The sequence below is a fragment of the Coenobita brevimanus genome, chromosome 21 (assembly GCF_032717465.1).
Source record: "Coenobita brevimanus isolate Jiangsu-jjx chromosome 21, ASM3271746v2, whole genome shotgun sequence".
NCBI lineage: Eukaryota > Metazoa > Arthropoda > Malacostraca > Decapoda > Coenobitidae > Coenobita > Coenobita brevimanus.
This window is the reverse complement of record NC_136974.1, coordinates 19,013,439-19,038,033: the sequence shown is the minus strand read 5'-3', so window position 1 is coordinate 19,038,033 and position 24,595 is coordinate 19,013,439. Positions and strand designations below refer to the sequence as shown.

At 41.3% G+C, this 24,595-nt stretch overlaps 1 protein-coding gene across 1 annotated transcript in view; it reads right to left on the bottom strand.

Moving 5' to 3' along the window:
• Positions 1-21,007, bottom strand: part of LOC145392114 (putative neural-cadherin 2) — a 613,300-nt gene extending 592,293 nt beyond the window's left edge. The window contains exon 1 of the mRNA XM_080266567.1: positions 20,984-21,007. Coding sequence (XP_080122693.1) covers positions 20,984-21,007 — 24 coding nt within the window. The remainder of the gene's footprint in view (positions 1-20,983) is intronic.
• Positions 21,008-24,595: the final 3,588 nt, after the last annotated feature.

Genomic DNA, 24,595 nt, shown 5'->3' with positions numbered 1-24,595 from the left:
AGGAGAGTTTTCTGTATAAAGGTTTCCCCCCCCTTGTCTGAGGGCAGGTCAGTTCTGGCGAGTGTATAATTATAGGTCAGGCGAGGTATCGGCAAGGCCGCACTCCCCCGCTCATATGCCACATTTAGGAGGGGGGGGGAAACCTTTATACAGAAAACTCTCCTTGATTTTTACCTCAGTGGTGGTGTGGAACAAAAGTCATAATAATTTCATAATTAGTTTCGGAAATACACCAGTTTATATAGAAACCGAGAGAGAAAGAGAAAGCCAGAGACACAGGGTAAGGATCATGGAGTGGGGCTGCAGCGGTGGCCGATGGTCGGTGACATGTGGATATGGCTACAGTGGGGGAATCCCAGGTCATCCCGCCTGCCCCACCACAGCGTTCATTTCTCACTGCGGCTACTATAGCACTTCATTAGTCCACCAAAACCGTTGCAAATCGGAAGAAAAATGTTCAGGTTGACCTTGCCCAGTGACTTTGATCTTTGACCTACAGTATACCTGCAATCTTGATCTATTATTGACTGTTCCCACAACTGGATCTTTTAATGGCTGCCTTATAGAAACTGTATAAATTCACATTACTATGTGATCTTGACCTTTGACCAACTGTTCTAAAAAACTATAGGTCATCCCCTTCATCGATCGTCAACCCTTGCCGAGCAATGTTGTCAATTTAGACATTCTTCGCTAAATATTGCTGTTTCAGAACTATTCTATCGGCAAAAATTAAATATTTTGCCCTATATTTGGCGTTTTTAAAGTTCTGCTCCGTGATTTATTTTCTTTTCCTTACATTCCCTGACTCTGCCGGATTTGTAATACCGGTACTTCTAAGGCAACATAGCGAATTTCTGTAATTCCTATTGGCAACAATGCCCTTCCATCAAGTTTGGTCCAAATCAGATCAAAGTAGTTTGATTTATTTTGATCACTCAGACACAAGGGCGATATATGACTATGCCCTGATATCTTAACATTTGGTTACCTGTTCTCATTACTTAATACCCTTTTCTTGTCTTGGCCTACAATCAACTCCTCTACAGAATTTCGTTTAAATAAGACAAAAATTACTTAAGTTGCCCTTCATATGACTAGAACCCATCCCTGTGACCTTGATCATTGGCTTCCTTTATGCATACAGAAGAGGTCAGCTGTAAGTTTTTTCCTCAATCCTTCCATCAAAATTACATAAAAATGGATGAAAACTTCTGCAGCTATTTCGATAACACACACACACACACACACACACACACACATACAGAAATAATAACAGAAACATGCAGACCAAAAAAGTCCCAATTTTCCTAACGCAAGGGCGGGTGTAAGTAGAGCTGTTTTTGAGTGTATATATATATATATCTATATATATATATATATATATGAGGTGCTACCCAAAAGTTCCAGTAATTTGAACAGAGAGAGCCAACCGTTTGTGGTTTTGCCTTTTGCCACTAGGAGGAGCCTGGAGCACCCCTTGTGCATCAGTGTGGCCCCGTCCGTGTCTGTGAGAGGGCGTGTTGTCGAGCTACGCTTACTATTGTAGCGTGGTGTGTAGGTGGTTTGGAGGTTATGCAATGGGGCAGCAGTGACAAGTCGATGTTGATCGTTTTCTTCGATATTCAAAGGATTGTTCACAAGGAATTCGTCCCACCCAGTCAATCTGTCCACTGAAAGTTTTACTGTGAAGTTTTGCAACGTCTGAGGAAAATATCTGCTGCAAACGTCCAGAACAGTGGAAGAACAAGGACTGGGTCCCCAGGGGGGGGACCATAAATGCCCCCACCTTCAGCCCCTCTCCCGGTGACGACTCAAGGTGCCTGGAACCACTGTCTGACTCACTTCTTCATTTCTGCAACATTCGTGGCCTTTCCTCAACTTTCGCTCTGAGCACCACCTCTCCTTCTCTAAACCTCACCTTCTTTTCCTAACTGAGACTCAGCTGTCTGAGGCAACTGACAGCAAACCCTTTTCTGTATCCTCCTACTTTCTCTATACTCATTTCAAAGACAAAGGTGGCTGTTGTGTATACTGTATATAAGCAACAACTTATCTTGCTCTCGTATTCCTGAACTCGATTTTTCTGAATTCTCTACACTCTGGCTTTGGCTTTCCTGTCATTCTCTGACTAAATATATCTGTGCTGTTTACTTATCTCCTAATTCTACTGACTATCAAAAATTCTTTAACTATCTTACTTCTATGATGGAACACATTCTATCCATTTCTCCTTCCCCTGAAATCTCCATTCTTGGAGATTTCAGTGTTCACCACCACCTTTGGCTCTCCTCTCCTTTCACTGATCCACCTGGTGAACAAGCCTACATCTTTTCTATCCTTAATGACCTAGAGGAGCTTGTACAGCACCCTACTCATATCCCTGACCACCTTGGGGAAAGCTCCAACATACTTTATCTCTTCCTTACAACGAATCCTTCTCCTTACACTGTTAATCTTTTCTTTCCGTTGGGCTCCTCCGATCACAACCTTATCACCTTAACCTGTCCTATCGCTCCGGTGTGGCCTGCGGACCCTCCAAAAAAACGTCGTCTCTGGCACTTTGGAGCTGTGGATTGGGAGGTCCTCAGGCAGTACTTCTTTGATTTTCCCTGGAATGATTATTGCTTCCATGGCCGGGAGCCATCTGGGTGTGCCTTGCGCATTACGGAGGTTATTCTCTCGGGCATGGAAGCATACATTCCTCTCTCATATCCTTTGACTAATGCACGAAAGCCTTGGTTTAATCACGCTTGTTCTAATGCTGTCCGCAAAAAGGAAAGGGCCTACAAAAGATACCGGAGCCAACCCACCCCTGAATCATATCTTTTATACATTTCTGCCCGGAATCGTGCTAAGTCTGTTCTTCGCTCTGCTAAAAATGATTTCATCCGTACAAAATGCTCTCAACTCTCTAACTTGAACTCTTCTCGCTCCTTCTGGCACCTTGCCAAAAACCTTTCTAACAACTTTACCTCATCATCCTTCCCTCCTCTTTTCTACTCTGATGGCTCTGTAGCTATTTCTTCTACTGATAAAGCAGATCTCTTCGCTCAGACTTTCTCCTCCAATACCACCTTAGACAATTCCGGTGCTGTTCCTCCATCACTTCCCCCCTCTGACTTCCTCATGGCTAACATTATAGTTTCTTCAGTTGATGTATTTTCTGCCATTGCTGGTCTCAGTACTAATAAGGCATATGGGCCTGATGGAGTCCCTCCTGTTGTTCTCAAGAACTGTGCTTCTGTGCTTATACCCTGCCTGGGCAAACTCTTTCGCCTTTGTCTGTCAACTTGTACCTTTCCTTCTTGCTGAAAGTTTGCTCTCATTCAGCCAGTCCCAAAGAAGGGTGACCATTTCCAACCCTCTAACTATCGTCCAATTGCTTTAACCACCTGTATCTCAAAAGTTTTTGAGTCTATTCTTAATAGAAAAATTTTAAAGCATCTTTCCTATCACAACCTTCTTTCTGATCGTCAGTATGAGTTCCGTCAGGGACACTCCACAGGCGATCTTCTCACCTACCTTTCAGACTCCCGGTCATCCTCCTTTCGGGACTTTGGCGAAAGTTTTGCCATTGCACTTGACATCTCAAAGGCTTTCGATCGAGTCCGGCATAAATCTTTAATTTCCAAACTGCCCTCTTATGGTTTCTAGCCTTCTATCTGTGCATTCATCTCTAGCTTCTTTCTGGTCGTTCTATAGCAGCTGTTGTAGACGGCTATTAATCCGTTCTTAGCGAGCAATGTAAAGGTCAATGTTGGGAATATCTTTAACCCGCCAGGTCCCGGAGACGTGAATTCACGTCCTCACATGATGTGCACTCTTATCCCGGAGGCGTAAATTAATGCGGCAACATTGCAAGGTCCCTAATTTGCACAAATTTCAATTTAATTTGCATAATTTTCAATTTTCGCGAGTGATTTTTGGCATGTATACACGGGACACCTTCCTCTACAAGATGCCAGGCAGGGACAATGCCTTACCCAGCATGACCTCATCCCCCCCCCTGCATGCTCTTTTCTCAGCAATTCACCTGTTATCAGTGACCTGGCTAGTAAAGCCATGTCATGCCACTGTACGAAATTCAGGGCCAGAGTGATTCCCCAATCGATGACAATGTGGAGGACAAACATTAGAGGAAGAAACAGTCAGAAATGATGATCAGGTAATGTGGCAAAAAAAGGTCAGGAATGGTGATGAGTTAGTGAGTGAAACAATGCTTATAATGCCTATATTACCTTTTGAAAACCAATATACTCTTGTACAACATATAAATTCGTACCAAATAAATAAATACCGTTTATGAGTGGTGTGGAATAGTTATCCTCCCATAGAACTCGTTTTCTTTGCAGCCAGCCTGATAGAAAACCCTGTAAGGTAAGGAGGTACTCCTACCTGGATCGAGTATTTTAAACCTCAGGTGAGCGATTTCTCTACGAATTTTCGATGTTTCTCACCAAAAGCGGATGTTTGAGCCAAAAAAAAAAAAAGTCCAAAAATGTCGGGACTGGGGCGTACCACTGCCCAGAAAACGTCGGGATGGGGGGGGGGGGTTAAGAGACAGGAAAAGATCAACTTGGGTGAAGAGAGCTGACTAAAGTCAAAGATATTATAGAAGTTATAAAAGAACAGAAATGGGGGTGGGCAGGCCATATAACAAGAATAAGGGATAACCGATGGAGTAAGAGGCTGACGGACTGGACACCAAGAGAATGTAAGCGTAGCAGAAAAAGGCCAGATAGGAGATGGAGAGATGAGATAGAGAAATTTGCAGGGAAATCGTGGCAAAGATTGGCTCAGTCAAGGAATTCGTGGAAAAGGTTGGGGGAGGCCTTTGTTCAGCAGAGGACAAGTTATGGCTGATGATGATGATGATGATGATGATGATGATGATATTATATATATATATATATATATATATATACCAGACAGCCTAAGCCACTTGGTAGAGATACATTGGCTGTATCGTCCCGACTTCGGTCGGGATAGGCCGGTCCTGCAGTGTATACTCAAACGGATGATGATGATAATGACGATGATGATGATGATGATGATATATATATATATATATATATATATATATATATATATATAGAGAGAGAGAGAGAGAGAGAGAGAGAGAGAGAGAGAGAGAATCCTAACATGTCCATTACATAAACTTGTGTCCGGCTACACATCTCAGATGTCAATCCCCATCCACGTATTTTTTTCCAGGGTCCTGTTCTGTATTAGAAAATATACCCCGTGGCTGTAATTTCGTCCTTAGGTCTACTTTCTTCCATGGAAGTGTTTTCCCCATAGATATGTTTGCAGTCACGGAAATGTTTTCCATAAGGACCTATATTTTCCTACAGACAAATAACCACTCATGGACATATTTTCCATAAGAACCTATATTATTTCACAGACCTAATTTCCTAGTGGACCCATTTTCTACCATGAACCTGTGTTTTCCATTAACCTACTGAAACCTATTATTGTCGTTGGGATCATCTTATGCATGGACTTATTTTCCTCCAAAGACCATTTTCCCCCATGGAGCTATTTTGCTTTATGACTATTGGTGCATGGACCTATTTTCTCCCATGCACGTGCTCGTGTTTCTACCATGGGACATTTTTTTTTAAGCCACTGGAGCATGTTGCTACTAGAAACTATTTACCCAGGGACATCATCCATGGACCTATTATTCCACATAACTAATTCCTGTCATTGATTTATTCATCATTAGACGAACCCTAATCCCAACAGACCAATCTCCAACATTCAAAATACCTACCCAGCCAATAAACCCCTCCCAGCCACCTATTCACACTGTTGAACCCACCCTGCCTGTTCATCCAACCACCCTAGCCTGCTGACGCATGACCAACCACCCTGCTCAGTGCTCACGCTGCCCACCCATCCTGCTCTCCCTGCTCATCCCACCTATCTGCCTATCTGCCCACCCAGCTGCCTACTCATTCGGCCACCAACATGATGACTTCCAAGTTTACACACACACACACACACACACACACACACACACACACACACACACACACACACACACACACACACAAAGGCACAGCTACTTTCATCACACAAATTACCTGGTTATTCTTTCCTGTCTTCCAAGGCGGTTTACTGGCATTATCAATAGTATCTAGCTAAATATGTCCCCAACTGTCTATCTGCCTATCTATTTATTTGTCCGTCTATCTGTGTACCATCTGTCTAATCATTTAACTATCCATCCGGCTCTCTATGTATTGTCTGTCTAGGCATTCATCTCTCTGTCTGTATTCTATCTGTCTGTATGTTTTTTTTTTCTATTTATGTATACATCCCTGTATGCCCGTTTATTTAAATGCGTCTGTTCATCTATGATGTTAATGTGTAAGACTGGGCGTAATTTTAACAGCCCGTTCGCTGAGGCCCAAAAGATCTTCTCCGTATCACACACCGTCACATGTAATATACTTTGGTGCTAATACCCAACGTCCTTTCTAAATACATGCTACGATTTTCTCATGTGCAACTAGTGTCACAGTATTACCAGGTGTCTTTCTATGACATGCCAATGGGAACTGATGGAGATCTGTAAAGTTTGTATTAACGATATGCAACGTTTTAGATTGTTCCTTGCACCAATGTGGGATCGAAATCTTTTCCATTTGGACAACAGTCAACTTTTCTAACCATTCGGGCATCATGCGGCTATGTCTCTACTGTACATGAATCTATCAACTTTGTCAATCCATATCTATTATCTATGCATAACCAACTGATGCACTTGTCTGTCTGTATGTTCTTCTGCCTCTTTGTGTTCATTTTTTTTTTTTTGTCTGTTAATCTATCAGTTTTTATCTAACCTGTATAAGTTTCTTTATCTTTCTTACATAGCTATCTATCCGCCAGCTTTCTGCCTAGCTATTTCTAAGTTTGTCAGTATGTGTATGCATGTTTGTAATAACAGCAAGTGTGTCTACAGTACATCTGCGGTGATCAGGTTACCCATCACCCAATGCAACTTCTTTACTTGAATTAGACTACCTTTTTTGTCAACAGAGTACTACCTATCTCTTGTTTTTGCTGTATATCCCAGTTTTGCATTTATCAACCTGTCTGTTAACCAGCCTAACAGACTGCTTCACAGTCATGCTGTTAAATCATTTGCTATCAGTCCACTCATCAACATATCATTTTATCTATTAATCAGTCCATAAATTTATTAAACTGATCGTCAGTACATATATCAGTCACTCTCTCCATCAGTACATCCATCACGCAGTCTGTTAGTCCGTCAATCAATTCATTCATTAGTCACTTCATCAATATATCAATTAATTCAATATGTCTAGTCAAGCAATCATTCATTCATTCAACCAGTTCACAAACCTCGAACACCCACTCCATCAACCTGTTTCCCTCCCTTTCTGTAAGTTTTCTGTTCATCTGGCCATATAATATTTCCTCCTATACACTCTGAGCTGTATATTTGATAAATGCACTGCTATAATCGCAGTCTCGTTTTCTTGGTCCATCTGACAGTATGTTTCTTTATCGATCTATCTACCTCTTTCGCTTTTTCATTTCTCTCTCTCTCTCTCGCTCATATATATATTTATATAGATAGATAGATAGATAGACCGGTCTGTCTGTGTCAATCTGTTTATGTACATTTTTTTTTTAATTTGTATACGCTACCTAGTCTACGTACCTCTATATGTATAAACATACGGTACTTTTCGTCCACCTTAATTATAATGTAAAATATGTATTTTTCTGTCTATATCGTCTTGCGTACGTATCACTGTCAATCTATTCTCTTTTTTTTTTTAATCGGATATTTCATTTTACTGGCTGTGTGGGTTGGCGTTAAAACTAAAATCATAGATTTAACAACTCCAGTCTTAGATTGGCAGTTTCGTAAATGATACAGAATGAGTACTCTACAACTTTAACGGTAATAAAACCCTGTATATTTCTTTCTTGATAGTATGTGGGGCTCGGAAGATTGCATTACTGGGTTTAGAAATTCAGTGGTCAAGGCTTGTTATTGACTGTAATAAAGTAAGTCCATTATAATTTCTTTACTTCGATGTCGTGATTTTCTCTCGATGAAGCTATCATCAGATGACTGTATTACAACGCGGGAATAAGTATATGCCCAACCCACTGAATAGATACGCCTCATCTACGCTGCATAAAAACATCTGATATTAACAGGAATGCACTGGAAGGGACGTCCGAAACTGTAAATGTTATTCATGACATTATTTAAATAATAAAAATCTATTCTCCGAACACTAAGCGTCCAATTATACTCTCTCTCTCTCTCTCTCTCTCTCTCTCTCTCTCTCTCTCACACACACACACACACACACACACACACACACACACACACACACACACACACACATAACACTGCCTCGCTAGATTTTGTCAATTTTTTTCTCTCTCCTTCACCTCCAACCTCCTGTTCCACCCCGTCTCTCTCTTCTTTTTCCTTCACCACTCTCCTCTACTTCCTCTACCTTGTACTTTCCCTTAAACATCTCTCCTTTTTTTTTTTTTCATACACTTCTCCATGCCCCTCTCTCTGGTTCCTTATCCCATTCTTTCCTGCCACCCGTTTACCCTCCCTTCCACCCTTCCCTCTCCCTCCCTCTTCCCGCTTCACTGTGCCTTTTCTCTTTTTCTCTCTTCAGCAGCCGTGCCTTCTTCTCAATACCCATTTCTCCCCTCTATTCCTTTCTGCTCCCATCTCCCACTTTCTGTCCCTCTCTTCTTCCCACCCTCACCTCCTTCCCTTTCGATTCCTTTTTCCCTTCTCTCCCCTTTTAACCTTCGTCCCTTCCGTCAGTCGTGCTTCCCTCCTCCCTGTCTCTGTTTTCCTCCTTCCCTTCCTCTCCCTCCTCCATTGCAGTGCTTTCATCCCATTATTTTTACGTCTCTCTCTCTCTCTCTCTCTCTCTCTCTCTCTCACCTTTTCAGACAGCATCAAGAGCTCATACGTCCACAAAAGCCAAAAAATATTATGAAATACATGCTTCCTCTTTCCTTACTAATGAATATTTTTACAGTTTCGCATGGCCAACTAATTCCGCAGCTTAGTCTGCCCTGATATACAGTCTGAGAGAGCGCATACCTCCGCCAACACCAAGAAAATGTTTTATATCCTGCTTCCAGATCCATCTTATTATCCGATCAGCTCTTCCTTGACCGACTGCCCATCACATTTCAATGAAATCCTAAAACAGCTTTTTGAGCTATATATACTGCATACAAACATACAAATAAATAGACACAGCTGAGGATAAATCCCTCTTCCAACTTCGTTGACGGAGGTAATTACTGTCCCCCTCCTCTCCGGTTCTGATGAGAAGCCTGCAAGTAGTAGCACTGAGCACTCTGGGTGCAGCAGCTGCGGTGTCCACCCGCGAGCTAACTTCCTCACATTTTCCTGCACCTCGTCATAGGACGAATCGTGGTCCAACCCAAAGTCCATTTAATAACATGTCGGGACATTTGCTGACCAAAACGCGTCCATGCTGCGCATCAAGCGTTATGGCGTCAGTTGGCGGTTATTCAGCTCAGTTGACAGTAAGTTGCCACTGCTGCCAGATACAGGGAAATTTCCCTGTTTGGGGGAAATTCAGGTCGCTACAGGGAAACAGGGAAGAAAATTCAAAATACACCAAAATCTAGGGAAATTCGAAAGACACTGAGATTTGAGAGAGAGAGAGAGAGAGAGAGAGAGAGAGAGAGAGAGAGAGAGAGAGAGAGAGAGAGAACAGAAGGCAGTGGAAGGGGGGGGGGGTGAGCTATTGGCTAGGGGTGACAGGGAGGGCAGGTAGGGTAAGGAAGGTGAGGTCCAGGGGAAAGGGATTACAGATCACGGCACAAGGACGGAGAGAAACAAGGGACAGGTGAAGTGGGAAGTCCTTAGGGAGATGGAAGGAATGTTGGGTAAGGAAATAAAGGTTACAAGGGGAAAGGGATTACAATCCCAGCACAGGTGTGTGTGTGTGTGTGTGTGTGTGTGTGTGTGTGTGTGTGTGTGTGTGTGTGTGTGTGTGTGAAGGACCCAGTATTCACAAACCTCAAAGCTTTAAACACACAAAATGTACTGATGAAAACTGTCCCATCTATTGCCTCATTAGAGGCTCATTCCCCATACCTGGTGCCTGAAAATAACATAAACAAGATAGACAGTGAGTGGCGTTTACTCAAAAACACAGAACTGAATGTAATACATGATATTACTGCTTACAAATTCTGGCAAAAAACTGGCGACTTGAAAAAGGGTGATGATATACCATTATATCCACTTGTTGGATATTTAATGAAAAATTTGCCGTGTTTGCCTCATTCAAGTGCAAGTGTTGAAAGAGTGTTTTCTAAAGTGAAGCTAATGAAAACCAAAGTTAGAAATTCACTGAACACAGAAGCATTAAATGGAATGCTTCATGCCAAGAAAACTTTTGAAACTTCATCTGCTTACAACTTTGAAATAACACCATTCGACTTGGAACTTATGACAGCTGACATGTATAAAACGAGTGATTTTCAGCAAGAATAGCTGGCTTTTTAACCTGCGCCGTCCCGAGGACGTACTTCCACGTCCTCACGTTTTGTCACAGCTAATCCCGAGGACGTACTTCAACGTCCTGCAATTGCAAGGTTCATAATTTCCACAATTTTCAATTTTCGCGAGTCATTTTTGGTACGTATACACGCGACACCTTCCTCAACAAGATGCCAGGCAGAGACAATGCCTTACCCAGCATGACCTCCTCCCCCCCCCTGCATGCCCTTTTCTCAGCAATTCACCTGTTATCAGTGACCTGGCCAGTATAGCCATGTCATGCCACGGTACGAAATTCAGGGCCAGAGTGATTCCCCAATCAATGACAATGTGGAGGACAAACTTTACATAGCATTAGAGGAAGAAACAGTTAGAAATGATGATCAGGTAATGTGGCAAAAAAAAGGTCAGGTATTAGTGAGTGAAACAATGCTTATAATGCCTATATTACTGCTTGAAAACCAATATACTCTTGTACTACATATAAATTCGTAACAGTAAATAAATAAATACCGTTTATGAGTGGTGTGAAATAGTTATCCTCCCATAGAACTCGTTTTCTTTGGTGCCAGCCTGATAGAAAACCCAGTAAGGTAAGGATGCTCTCCTACCTGTAATGAGTATTTTAAACCTCAGGTGAGCGATTTCTCTATGAATTTTCGATGTTTCTCACCAAAAGCGAAAGTTTTAGCAAAAAAAAAAAAAAGGGTCGAAAAATGGTCGGGATTGGGGGGTACCAGTGGTCAAAAAGTGGTCGGGACGGGGCGGGTTAAGGTATGTAATGAACAATAAGAGTTTACATTGATGACAAGATTATAAGTGTAGATATATATATATATATATATATATATATATATATATATATATATATATATCAACTTGAAGGTGATAGGGAAATAAAGGGAAATTTTGTGGGTGAATCTAGGGAACTTCTGGCAGCTCGATGATCCCTCGATCTGGCAGCACTGTTTGTAGCCACGGTTGGGTGAGAGTGAACTGATGTGATCTCGAGTTCTCGACTCCCCTTCCCAGCTGTCATAGGTAAAATCAGGGCAATTCTCTTGATCTGGTCTTACTGACCAAAGTCCATATATATATATATATATATATATATATATATATATATATATAATGAAGTTAAAAATATCCAGTTCTGTAATAAATGAGTGGATGTGAACATTTTTTTTCCTCTGATTCCTACCATTTCTATATATTTACTGAATTATTATAAACCGTATCATAGGTAGGAAGAAACCCTTCATCAACCCCTTACCTGTCTTAAACCAACTCTTCATCAACCCTTCATAAACCTGTCAACTTTTCATTATCTCACGAACATCAACCTTTTATCACCAGCATGTTATCTACCCGTAAAATTACTAGAAATAGTGTGATAAATAAATACTAATAAATAACATATGTTGCCATGGTATTTTATTATAGTTCCTGTTCAAATATTGTTGGATCCATTTTCTGTGTTAGCGCTAATGCCAAACGACGTCACGACTGCATTTACCCCCCTACCCCTCCAATGCACGTGTCCCGACATGTTATTATACAGACTTCGGTCCAACCCTGGTAAGGCACTTTCTGCCACGCTGATACAGGGAAATGAGCAATAGATCTCAAAGCGGTGAATGCACTGTAATGTACCCGATGGACGACCCCACAGAAATGTCCCTTGCCTGTGGTCGACGGGTTTGCTCTGTCAGAAGGACTGAAGTTATGCAACAAGAATAACAACTAACCTCTTCTCTCTCTCTCTCTCTCTCTCTCTCTCTCTCTCTCTCTCTCTCACTGTCGTGTACAGCCTTTTTCATTTTATTTTTTACCATAGGTATCTTGCATTGTTTACTACGTACTTGGACTGATAATGACAAGTTTTAGGAAAGGCGGAGTACAAGATGGCGAGATACACTGGATGGGTACATGAGAGAGAATAGAGGAGGAGATGAGTGGGGATGAATGGTGATGGAGGTGGAGATGAGTGGTGGCAGAGAAGGTGGAGATGAATGGAAATGAATGATGGAGGAGGTCGAAGTAAGTGGAGATGAGTGGTGATAGAGGTGGAGATGAATGGTGATGGAGGAGGTGGAGATGAGGGGTGGTAGAGGAGGTGATGAGGGGTGGTAAAGGAGGTGGAAATGAGTTCAGATGAGTTGTGACAGAGGAAGTGGAGATGAATGAAGGTGAATGGTGATGGAGGTGGTGGAGATGAGTAGTGATAGAGGAGGTGGAGATGAGTGGTGATAGAGGGGGTGGAGATGAATGGTGATGGAGGGGGTGGAGATGAGTGGTGACAAAGGTGGTGGAGATGAAGATGATTGATGATAGGGGAGGTAGAGATGAGTGGAGATGAATGGTGATGGAGGAGGTGGAGATGAATGGTGATGGAGGAGGTGGAAGGCATTCTCGTTACGGGCATCCTGGATGAAATATGAGATTAGCCGTCCAGCAAGCCAGACAGAATTGTAGATAGGTAGATGTATGAAAGGATAAATAGAGAAATATAGACAAATGGATAAATGAATGAACAGATAGGCAGACTGGCAGACACAGACAGGCACAGTACGTAGGTAGATTGATATAGATAGACAGAAATACAGATAGATAAACAGACAGACAGCAGGCAGACAGATCAATAAATACACACAGGAGAACAAATAGACACAAAGGTACGCGAACACATAGGTAGGTAGATAGATATAACTGGACAGACTGATTAATTAACTGATAGCCACTAAGAGAGATTAATAGATAAACTGAAAGATGGATAAATCATTAGAGCGATACAGTTTGGTAAATACACAGAAAGACATAGATATAAAGATATACAAACACAATACAGCTGGAGACTGAGATATACATGTAGATAAATATATGGACAGACAAACAGATATCAACAGAGAGAGAGAGAGAGAGAGAGAGACGTACGAGCTACAAGACTTGCAGTGCCTCAAAAGACTTTACGAACCATATCAAAGATGTCAGATATAGGTTTGTACTCTGCCAGTGAGAGGAAATTATAGTAAAGATGAAGGCTCTCCTCTCCCACTTCTACCATCCGCATGAATTGCATAGAATAGGAAGCGCACTTAATCAGAGGTCAATATTCCGAGGTGGGAAATTTTACGCGATGCAAGGAAACATTAAATTTACCAGTATGTTAGGCCTGACAAAACTTTTCTGACCTAGTCTTGAATTGTTTTGTAGGAGACATGTTGGCTACTTTTGCTGGTAACAGATTCCAGATACTGCTGATGTTGTTTGTGATGATATTGCTTAATGTGTCAATGGTGGTAACGCATTAAGTCAAGCTTCCATCCATACTTTTTTGTTAAGCTGTTGTGTAAATATGAGTTGATGGTTTCTATTTCCAAATCCAGCAGAAAAGTGATACAGATAGATAAACAGAGAGAGAATAGATAAACGGAGACACACACACACACACACACACACACACACACACACACACACACACACACACACACACACACAGAGCAATACTTATAACAGGTAAAATACACAGGATTAAGATAAAGTAGGTGACAGGAAGAATAATGTTTGAAAATGAGAATTTAAGAAGAAGAAGAAGAAGAACTCAGAGAAGGCAACACCCGCACCCACCAACTGGTCTTAGGGCCAAATAGTTGACTTAACCCTGTGACCTTAACCTTCGACATCTTACTTGCAAAATTAAATGACTTCAGTGTTTCAAACCCCTTATCCCTTCCATCAAGTTGGCTGTAAATCGCATCAAAACTGCTCCAGTTTACTTTACCTAAAGACCTGGACTTTTGGTTTTTCTTTGTAACCCTGACCTTTGACTAATTACTCTCAAAATCGATGTTCTTTTTCCTTCTTTAACTTGAACCCTACCATATAGACCACTGTGCATCGGATAAAAACTGCCGAAGTTTATCTTGCCATCTGACGACCTTTAACTCACTGTTTTAGATCAACCTCTTGGGTGATCTTCAGTTCATCTACCAAGTTTGATCCAAATCAGGTCAACGCTGTTCACACACAGAGCACATGGGTCAAACTCTGACCTTGCCCTGTTACCTTGACCTCTGACTGATTTTTCTCGAAACTGAATTATTTCATTCTTGCTTGAGCCTAAACCGTTCCTGGAAGAGTGATTAAAATCAGAACAAAACATGTCTCAGTTGACATTACACTGAGACACTTATGCTTGACTTTTCCTTGCGCTGCTAAAGTTTGGCTGTTCTCAAAACTGAATAATTTTATTTCTACCTTATCGTAAACCCTTACACAAAGTTTGGTCTAAATCAGACAAAAGCTTTTTAAGCTGACCTTACCCTGTGGCCTTGAGTCTCAACCCACAGGGAACGAATCTGACCTTGCCCTATGACCATGACCTGACTGTTCTCAAACTAAATCGCTTCATTTTTGTCTTAACATTTCATTATTGCTTTCACCTGAACAATTCCCTCAAGTTTGGCAAAATATGAACAAAAACTTATAAATCTTATTTTGACCCGTTGTTTTAAAAAGTAAAGCTCTGCTCGTGTGTGGCCCAAATCGTGTACATATATATATATATATATATATATATATATATATATATATATATATATATATATATGAAAAGAGGGAAGGCGCCAGGAGAAGATGGAATAGTAACAGATTTACTGTTGGATGCCGAAGCAGAAGTTCAAAATAGGCTTGCGCACTTATTTACCCACTGTATAAAACAGAAGAAAACTCCTAAAACATGGTGTAATGCAATAGTTATTTTACTCTACAAAAAAGGTGACTCAAAAGATCTTAGTAACTATCGACCCATTAGGTTATTATCAGTCATTTACAAACTCTTCACTAAAGTCCTTACGAACAGAATAACAACAGTTTTGGAGGAAAACCAACCTCGTGAACAGGCAGGATTCCGAAGCGGGTATTCGACCACATAAATGAATCAGCTAATTGAGAAAACTACAGAATATAATAAACACTGTACTTAGGTTTTGTTGATTACGAGATGGCTTTTGATTCAGTGGAGCACATAGCAATTATAAATTCATTGCGAGAACAAGGAGTGAATGAGAACATTGTAAAACTGCTCGAAAACATATATAAAGAGGCAACTGCTACAGTTAAATTGCATAAGGACTCGGAAAAAATTAGAATTGAGAAGGGCGTGCGTCAGGGAGATACAATTTCACCAAAATTATTTACGGCATGCCTAGAAAGTATTTTCGGAAAGCTAGACTGGGAAAACAAAGGAGTGAACATAGATGGAGAAAAGCTAGGCCATTTAAGATTTGCAGATGACATTGTCCTAATCTCGGAGACAGTAGAGGCATTGTAAGAAATGTTAAATGACCTGAACAAAGTCTGAAAGTAGGACTGAAGATGAACCAGAGTAAAACTAATGTTTAATCCACAAACACCAAAAAACGTCATCACAATAAGCGATGACTTTCCCGAAGAAGTTGAGGAGTACAACTACTTGGGACAAATACTAAAATTAACGAAAGATCATGATAGCGAAATAAAAAGACGCATTACAGTTGGATGGAAAGATTTCGGTAAACATAGACACATGCAAAGTAGCTTGCCAGTTTGTACGAAACGAAAAGTATATAACGAATGTATAATTCCAGCTATGACGTATGGTTGTGAGACCTGGAAACTGACAAAATCAATGGAAAATAAATTAATCCGTTCTCAGAGAGCAATGGAAAGGTCAATGTTGGGAATATCTTTGAGAGACAGGAAAAGATCAACTTGGGTGAGAGAGCAGACTAAAGTCAAAGATATTACAGAAGTTATAAGAGAACAGAAATGGAGGTGGGCAGGCCATATAGCAAGAATAAGGGATAACCGATGGAGCAAGAGGCTGACTGACTGGACACCAAGAGATTATAAGCGTAGCAGAAAAAGGCCAGACAGGAGATGGAGAGATAAGACAGAGAAATTTGCAGGGAAAATGTGGCAGAGATTGACTCAGTCAAGGAATTCGTGGAAAAGGTTGGGGGAGGCCTTTGTTCAGCAGTGGACTAGTTATGGATGATGATATATATATATATATATATATATATATATATATATATATATATATATATATATATATATATAAATGGCCATACACACACACGAACGCAGGAGCGCAACGGTCAAAACATAACTACCGCTTTTGCTCCGAAAGCATTGGTGTGAAGATCATTAAAAAAAAAAATTGATGTGGAAGTTTCTTAACAGGAAGTTATAATAATACTGCGAAACCCGCAGTACAAGGATCACAGTATACTAGTATCTGTGTCAATGTTTTATGTTAGCTTAACTCGCCGTTTGCCGGCGTCTTTGCAATATTTGCAATATTACGAATACTGTATATGCTCTTGTTTAGTGACATTATATCCCAGTGAAATCTGTGCATGTCAGTGAGATTTTATATATCTTGACTGACACTTAACTTACCTAAATAATTTTTATTATAAAATTATAAATATTCATTATAATATACAAGGAAGAACGAGGATTTTATTTTTCTTCAACTTTAGGGATACATATAGGGACATTTTCCCTTTCTCTTAAGAATTTTTCGACAAAATATCATGTAATAGCTGGCAACACTGCTGTAGCGCATGATCCACTACCGTCCATGGACGCTCAGCGTTACAATGTCCTAAATCCTCATCACTTCACCAGATGGGCTTAGGCACAACTCTCCTCTGAATACCATCCAATAACGTTGTCTATCTACGCTATATAATTCCTCCCCTCCAAAATCGCCAGAGCACTCAATCACCCTCACATCCACCTTCACCTGAGCAGTACCCAAAATCAACAGATAACCCCCACCCGCTCAGAGTAGTATGTAAAATTGGTCCACCCCGGGCCATGCAAGAGTAGAGAGGAAAACGATGGAATTAGCACAACCCCGACAGAAAGAAGGGAGTGGAGCAGGATCCTCATCTTTCCTACTATTCTCATCCACTTTGTTGTATACTGGATGAAGTGTGCCATACGAGTTTCATATTCAGGGAGATGCTTGTATGGTTTTTAAGAATAAAACTGCTGTGAAATTAATTTCCCAAACCCCACTCATTATGTAGCTGCTAAAATCCACCTGCTGATATCTTCCTCTCGGTAATATGGAGTGAACTCTTCCGATTAAGAGAGAATCTAATACTAGGAGAAGTCCATTCAACATTTCAGAAGGGAGGAAACTAATTAGAAAAGATAAATTAATGCCTATGAAAAAAACGAGACTTGGGCGTTGGGTTATAAGAAACAACCATTTCGTTATGTCGGAGGTTTGGCATGCGTTTCGTGACACACCCTATTGAACTCTCAAACCCCGTTAGATTTCATGCAGCGAGTAAGATCATCTGACGTTACAACGAAATAGAAGACTCGTTCAATGCAGTTTCAAGATTAACTATCTGCATCAAAGAATTCGTAAGATTCCTTATTCAAGACCCATTTACTTAAATTCTGTGTTGAACAAGCATGGTAATATCAATTCACATATTCGAAACACCACAATAAACTTAGTGAAAAAGAGAATGTACGACAGAGATGGGCACTACCTCAATCTAGCCAAAACAAAAAAGTTACTGAGAGGAAAATGCTTTTAATTAGATTAGGAGCACTCCCAGCACACTTAAACGAATGCTGTCAAATTCACTGCACGTTTAACCCCCCAAAACCAACCACAACCAAAGTTGTGGGAATGGTGTTGGTAGAGGAGAGAATGTGCAAAGTGGAATTTTGGACAATGAGTTGGGGGAAGGTTAGCAAAAACAAATACATAAATATCGGAGAGAGAGAGAGAGAGAGAGAGAGAGAGAGAGAGAGAGAGAGAGAGAGCACGTATTACGTAGCAAAAATACCAAAACAAAACGAGGAGAAAAGCACATAAAAGTGGAAAGAAAAATCAGTACTTTACGGTATCTCATTCAGGTTTTAGAGATCAGTTTCATTTTGCTTTTTTATGTAAGAGAAATCTGTCGTTGTGAGGTCGTTTATAAAGGCGAGATCCAACACCCTCTACATGAATACGTAACCTTTTTATACAAATGAATAAAAAAATGGAGGTTGCAGAAACATAATAAATATATGTTACATAACTGAATATTTTAAAATAATCCTCCCTCCCACCTCTCCAGACATTTTTTTTTTTCTCCTACAGGCACCCAGTCACCCCAGTTTTCTAACCATCTTGGCCTTCCGGCCCTCCCGCCCCCTCAAAGAGAAGCTTTCTCAAGGTCTGTCTACTTTCATATGCCCCCTCCCTTTTTCTCTCTTTCGTATTTTGACCTACACTTTTTTTAACTTTCACTTCATCCCTTCGCCTTTCATCTTTAACATTCTCTTCACTCAAATACCCTTTCTCTCGTTCCCCCACGTTCACTTCTTCCAACCCCTTCTCTCCATAACCTTTATCCATTCATCCGCAACTTTGAAATTCATCACTTTTTGCTTCTCCACCATCTACTGCCTTTTGCCAAAACCTTCAACCTTTAGCTTTTCTTCTTTCCCTATCCTTAGCTCTGTCTTCACACCTGTCACTCCTCCCTTCCTCATCTGTCATTCAGTTCTTCCCAACTTCTCAAACCTTCCTTCTCCAAATCTCACTTATTCATTCCATAATTTTCAGCTTATTTATTTATCGATTCTCAACCATGCCTTTCCAAACTTTCGGCTCTTTTCATCTACAAGATTTATCCTTTCTATCTTTCGCTTTCACGACTTCTTTTCCAATGTCACATTTTTCTTATAAGTTCGACCCATTTCATCCTCAAATTTCAACCATTTCTTTCTCACCTTTCACTATTCATCACTAGCCTGTCACCCTCACCCACCAACGATCGTCCATTCCTTCATCAAATTCCATCTTTCGCCTCAGATTTCACCCCTTCTTTCCAAACCTCTCATCCATCATTTCCCATCCCTCATTTTCCTTGCTCAACTCTAATCCTCCTCCAATCCCTGTCCCTTTTTTCTCCAAATTTCAAACTTCTCCCTAGCTAAACCCTCCTTCCCGTCACCACTCCCTCATTCTCATCCTCCACCGTTCCTTTTTCCTCCTTAATGATGTTTACATATTAAACCTTTTTCGAGAGAAAGGAGACCCCCCACTATATATATATATATATATATATATATATATATATATATATATATATATATATATTGTTACGGAACAGAGAGAGATAATGAACACTTCAAGTGAGAACACTAAAATCACTACTGTCCCGCAATGTTCCAGGTTCAAAACAAAAGAGTTAGGTAAAATCACAAGTTAAAGTTTAATGCTCAAACTAACAACTAAACATTCAGGACTCATAAGGATAATGTAATGGCAAAAACAGGTTAAATATATGGTTAACTGCAACAGCCTCTATTAACACGAATTTAGCAAGAACAAATTTATCTAAGTGAGCCCTGATAAATGAGAAAACCGGATAATGCTCAGTTAATGCAAGATATATTATTACAGATACAAAATATTATTAAAAATGGCTGACATTAAAAACTCTACATGAATAACACAAAACCTCACCAGGCCTACGAATTAACACCTTATGCCATACAGTACAAGAAAAAAAATGTAATAACACTTATACTCAAATTACACAGCAGCTAGATGGTCGGAGACTTCCTGAGCAATCACAAAAATAATAATAACTGTACAGGGGAGGACAGAGATGTGAACAAAATGAGGAGTAGATCTAAGTGGCAATTAATGCAGAGACTGAGCTCATTATATAGGGGCCGGCAGAGCTTGATACAACTTGTAAGAAGGACGCGCAAATGAAACCATAGGGGACAAAGAGTTGACAATCCTGCTCTGAACAACAGAAAGAACGACTTACTCTACTATAAGGGGGAGAAGGGGGGAGTGAGGTAGAACACGCAAGCCTGGTCACTATGGAAGCCACAAGGCGAATCGTGATCAAACATGCAGCATACTGTACGTTAGAATTATACAAAGGATGATGAAATCATAGGCAATGTAACACCTCCCCACAAAGAAAAAGAAATTTACAAAGGAAATTTCTTATTACTCTAAAACAATCTGTCTAAAGTCTAGATAAGCAATCTGCAATAACATTTTCTTTCCCCTTGACATGTTGTATGTCTAATGAATACTCCTGAAGAAGTAGACTCCATCTTGTCAATCTCTGATTTTTATCTTTAAACTTACTAAGGAATTTTAGTGGGTTATGATCGGTATAAATGACTCTGGGATCAAAACCAAACACAAATAAAATGAAAAATGCTGTAAACCCAAAATCAAGGCCAAAAGCTCTTTCTCAATAGCTGAGTACAGTAAGCCCCCTCGTTTGGCGAATTTCAACTTGGCGAAACTCACTTTTGGCGGTAGGGTAGCCACGGACCACCGAATGCGCGCTTGGCAATTTGAATTCAAACTTGGCGGTCCCCTGGCGGCTGCATGTTGAACCACACGGCTGCCCGGTGACGTCAGACCAACCAGAACGCAGTGCGAGCAGTTGTGCTAGCATCTATTCTGTGCCCCTGGGAACGAATTCTGGCGATTTCCCGCCAACATGGCCTCTACCAGCACAACAGGTGGTACGGGGGGGAGTAAGGACAATGGTGGTGGCGGCAAGGACGAAGGTGGGCGAGGGAAACGGGTTGAAAAGCGTGAGTACAGGCGAGGAAAGCATCACAAATCGTACAGTGTGAATGAAAAGGAGAAAATTATCAAGATGATAGACAAAGGAAGCAGGAACTGTGACATAGTGAGAGCGTTACATGTGCCAGAGTCAACAGTGAGGAGATTACGAAAGGCTAAAGAGGATATTAAAAAACAATGTGAAAGTGCTCGGAAATATTTTACCTGTACACCGGGTTCAGCTGGGCAGGGCCAGCATGGTCCGCATAGGGCTATGAGAGAACAAACTTTGCATAATCATATGCTGGTGATAACAGAACACTTTTTCAGTGGTTAAGTCGAAGACTGAGGGAAGGAGTGAGTGTGGACGGGATCCAGATCAGGGAAACTGCGCGGGAATATTACGCTGGTGTGTGTAAAAGAAAAGGTGTTAAAAACCCCCCTCCATTCACTGCATCAAAGGGGTGGCTGCAGAGGTTCAAAAAAAGGTGTGCTTTAAAGCATGCAAAATACCAAGGTGAGATTTCTTCAGCTGATGCAGCAGAAGCTGAAGCATACATACCAGTAGCTAAAAAAATCGTCATGGATGGCAACTATTCACCGCATCAGCTGTTTAACTGCGACGAGACTGGCATCTATTGGTGGCGTACCGCTTCGTCGACTTTTATCCCAAAGGAAATTAAACAGGCGCCTGGTAAAAAATTAGCCAAGGACAAATTCAGTGTGCTGTTTACTTGCAATGCGTCTGGGGACTGCAAAATGAAACCTCTGGTTATATATAAGCATGCCAAACCCCATTCTTTCAGAAACTGCAATATGAAAACCTACCCAACTGCTATTGGCTTCATAACAGCAGTGGCTATATGACACAAGCTTTGTCTGTTGAGTGGTTCGACAACCACTTTGTTCCGGATGCCAAGGCCTATTGTGAGAAAAAGGGAATTGCCTTTAAGGTTGTCCTGTTCCTTGATAATGCCCCCAGACATGCCCAGTATCTAGTTGACAGGCACCCCGCAGTCCAGGTTGTTTTTCTTCCCCCAAATACAACTTCGAAGCTTCAGCCACTCGACCAGGAGTTAATTGCAAACGTAAAGCTCATATTTTATGGGCATCTGCGTAAGACGATGAGGGAAATGACTGATAAACGGACAGAACTTCAAAACATCCAAGATGAGGTTAGCAGCAGCGAGGAGTCAGGTGACGAATCTGGTAACCCTGCCGCCACGGCTGCCACCGCTGCCACCCTCCCTGCCCCCTCTCCTCCCTCCCCCCAGCCCAGCACATCCCGTGCTGCAAACGTGGTAGAGTTACGAGACGTCCCACCAGGAACCATTGTTAGCCTCAAACAGTTTTGGAAGCAATTCCAAATTAAGCAGGCTGTAGACCTAATGTGCATGTCGTGGAGGGAGATAACGAAGAACACAATCGAACACGCCTGGAATTCGCTTCTGCCACATCTAAAGCTGGAGAGAGAAGAGAGGCAACGCAGTGAAGATTTATTACGCACGACTATGCAGGCTGTTCAGCAGGTACCAGGTATGGAGACAGTGGACAGGGAAGGTGTGTGTGAGATGGTAGAAAAGGGGTCAGGAAAAAAGGAGCAAACACTTGTGGAAATGATGGAAGCTGACGAAGAAATGGAACAGGAAACAACTGAAACTCCTCCTAGCCAGCCACCACAAATCACCACACGTATCTTATCCCAAGCGTTGGGCATTTGTGACACAATGAGGGAGGAGCTCTGTGCACTGGTACGTGATGATGATTTAGAGAACAAAACCAAAGTTTTTCTGGGCCAGCTGATTGAAGTGTTCCAAGAACAATATCAAGAAAAATTGAAAATGTCAAAGCAGGCAAAAATAACAAAGTTTTTCTTGGAGAATCTGGACAGACAACGCAATATCCAAGACGTCATTGCCACCATTCCCGTAGACGATGATAACTGTGAAATCATTGATAACCCCTCCCCACTCGATGTGCCACAAGAACAGCCCCAAAAGCAGCCACAAGAACAGCCACAAGAACAGCCGCAACCTCCCCAGCCATCCCAACCTCCCCAGCCACCCCAACCTCCCCAGCCAAGCTTCGCTGCCCTCTTTAAGCTGGATGCTGACTTTTCTGGCTTCGATGAAGTGGATGATCAAGCGAGACAAATGGTTGCTAAGGGGGTTATGGGGGAGGAGGGGGAGAGTGATGAGGAAAGTGGTGGTAGCAACTAAGCTGCCCCCACTGCCACTCCGACGTCCCCAGCCAAGCAAGCCTATCTTCACTCTATTTACGGTTAGTTACAACCTTTATATCATGTCTTATTAGCTTTATTTATTGTTTATTGGTCTGTTTTCTACATGTGTATTAATATGTGAAGGTAAAAGATTTTATTTCAGCTCGAAAGATGGTGTTTTAGGGGTCAAAAGGGGGACTTTGGCAATGACCAAAGACTGATTGAGGCACTTTATAGGCAATTTATATGGTAAAAAGAACTCGCGTTTGGCGAAATTCGCATTTGGCGGTAGTTTCGCCAGACTAATTGGATTGCCAAACGCGAGGGCTTACTGTAGTTCTTTTGAGGTGGAGTGAACTTCTTACTGTAATAAGATACAGGGTGTTCAATACCCTGATCATCCTCTTGCAGCAAAACAGCCCCAGCTCCTGTATCACTTGCGTCAACAGCCATCTTAAAAGGCTTAGCAAAATTTGGAGTAGCGAGCACTGGCTGACTTAATAGGATAGCTTAAAGTTTACTGAAAGAGGATTCACAGTTATCGGTCCAGACAAATTTAACTCTCTTTTTCAGTAGGTCTGTAAGTGGTGATACAAGAATTGAAAAGTTAAGAACAAATCTCCTGTAATAACCTACCATTCCCGAAAATCTTTGTAGCTCTTTCCTACTTTTAGGTCTAGGAAGATCACTTATAACCTGAACCTTAGCTCCTGGTGGTGCAACGTGTCCATCACCAATTACGTACCCAAGGTACTGAACTTTAGCTTGACCAAACTCACACTTTGATAAATTAGCTACAAGATTAGCCTGAACCAAACGCTCAAGAAATTTACTGACATGGCATAGGTGATCTTTCCAGTTGTCACTGAAGATTAGTACATCATCAATATAAACAACACACCCTGCCAAACCCTCTGTTACAACATTCACGAGCTTCTGAAAAGTGGCTGGTGCATTCTTCATACCATATGACATTACAGAACATGCAAAAGTCTTTCGCAGTGTTACAAAACATGAGATCTCCCTAGGACGTTCAGTCATAGGTACTTGCCAGTATCCCTTTAACAAATCAAACTTACTTATGTACCTAGCCTTTCCGATCTTGTCTATGCAGTCTTCCACGCGAGGGAGAGAGTAAGTGTCTGTTTTGGTTATCTAATTAACACGTCTGTAGTCGATGCAAAGC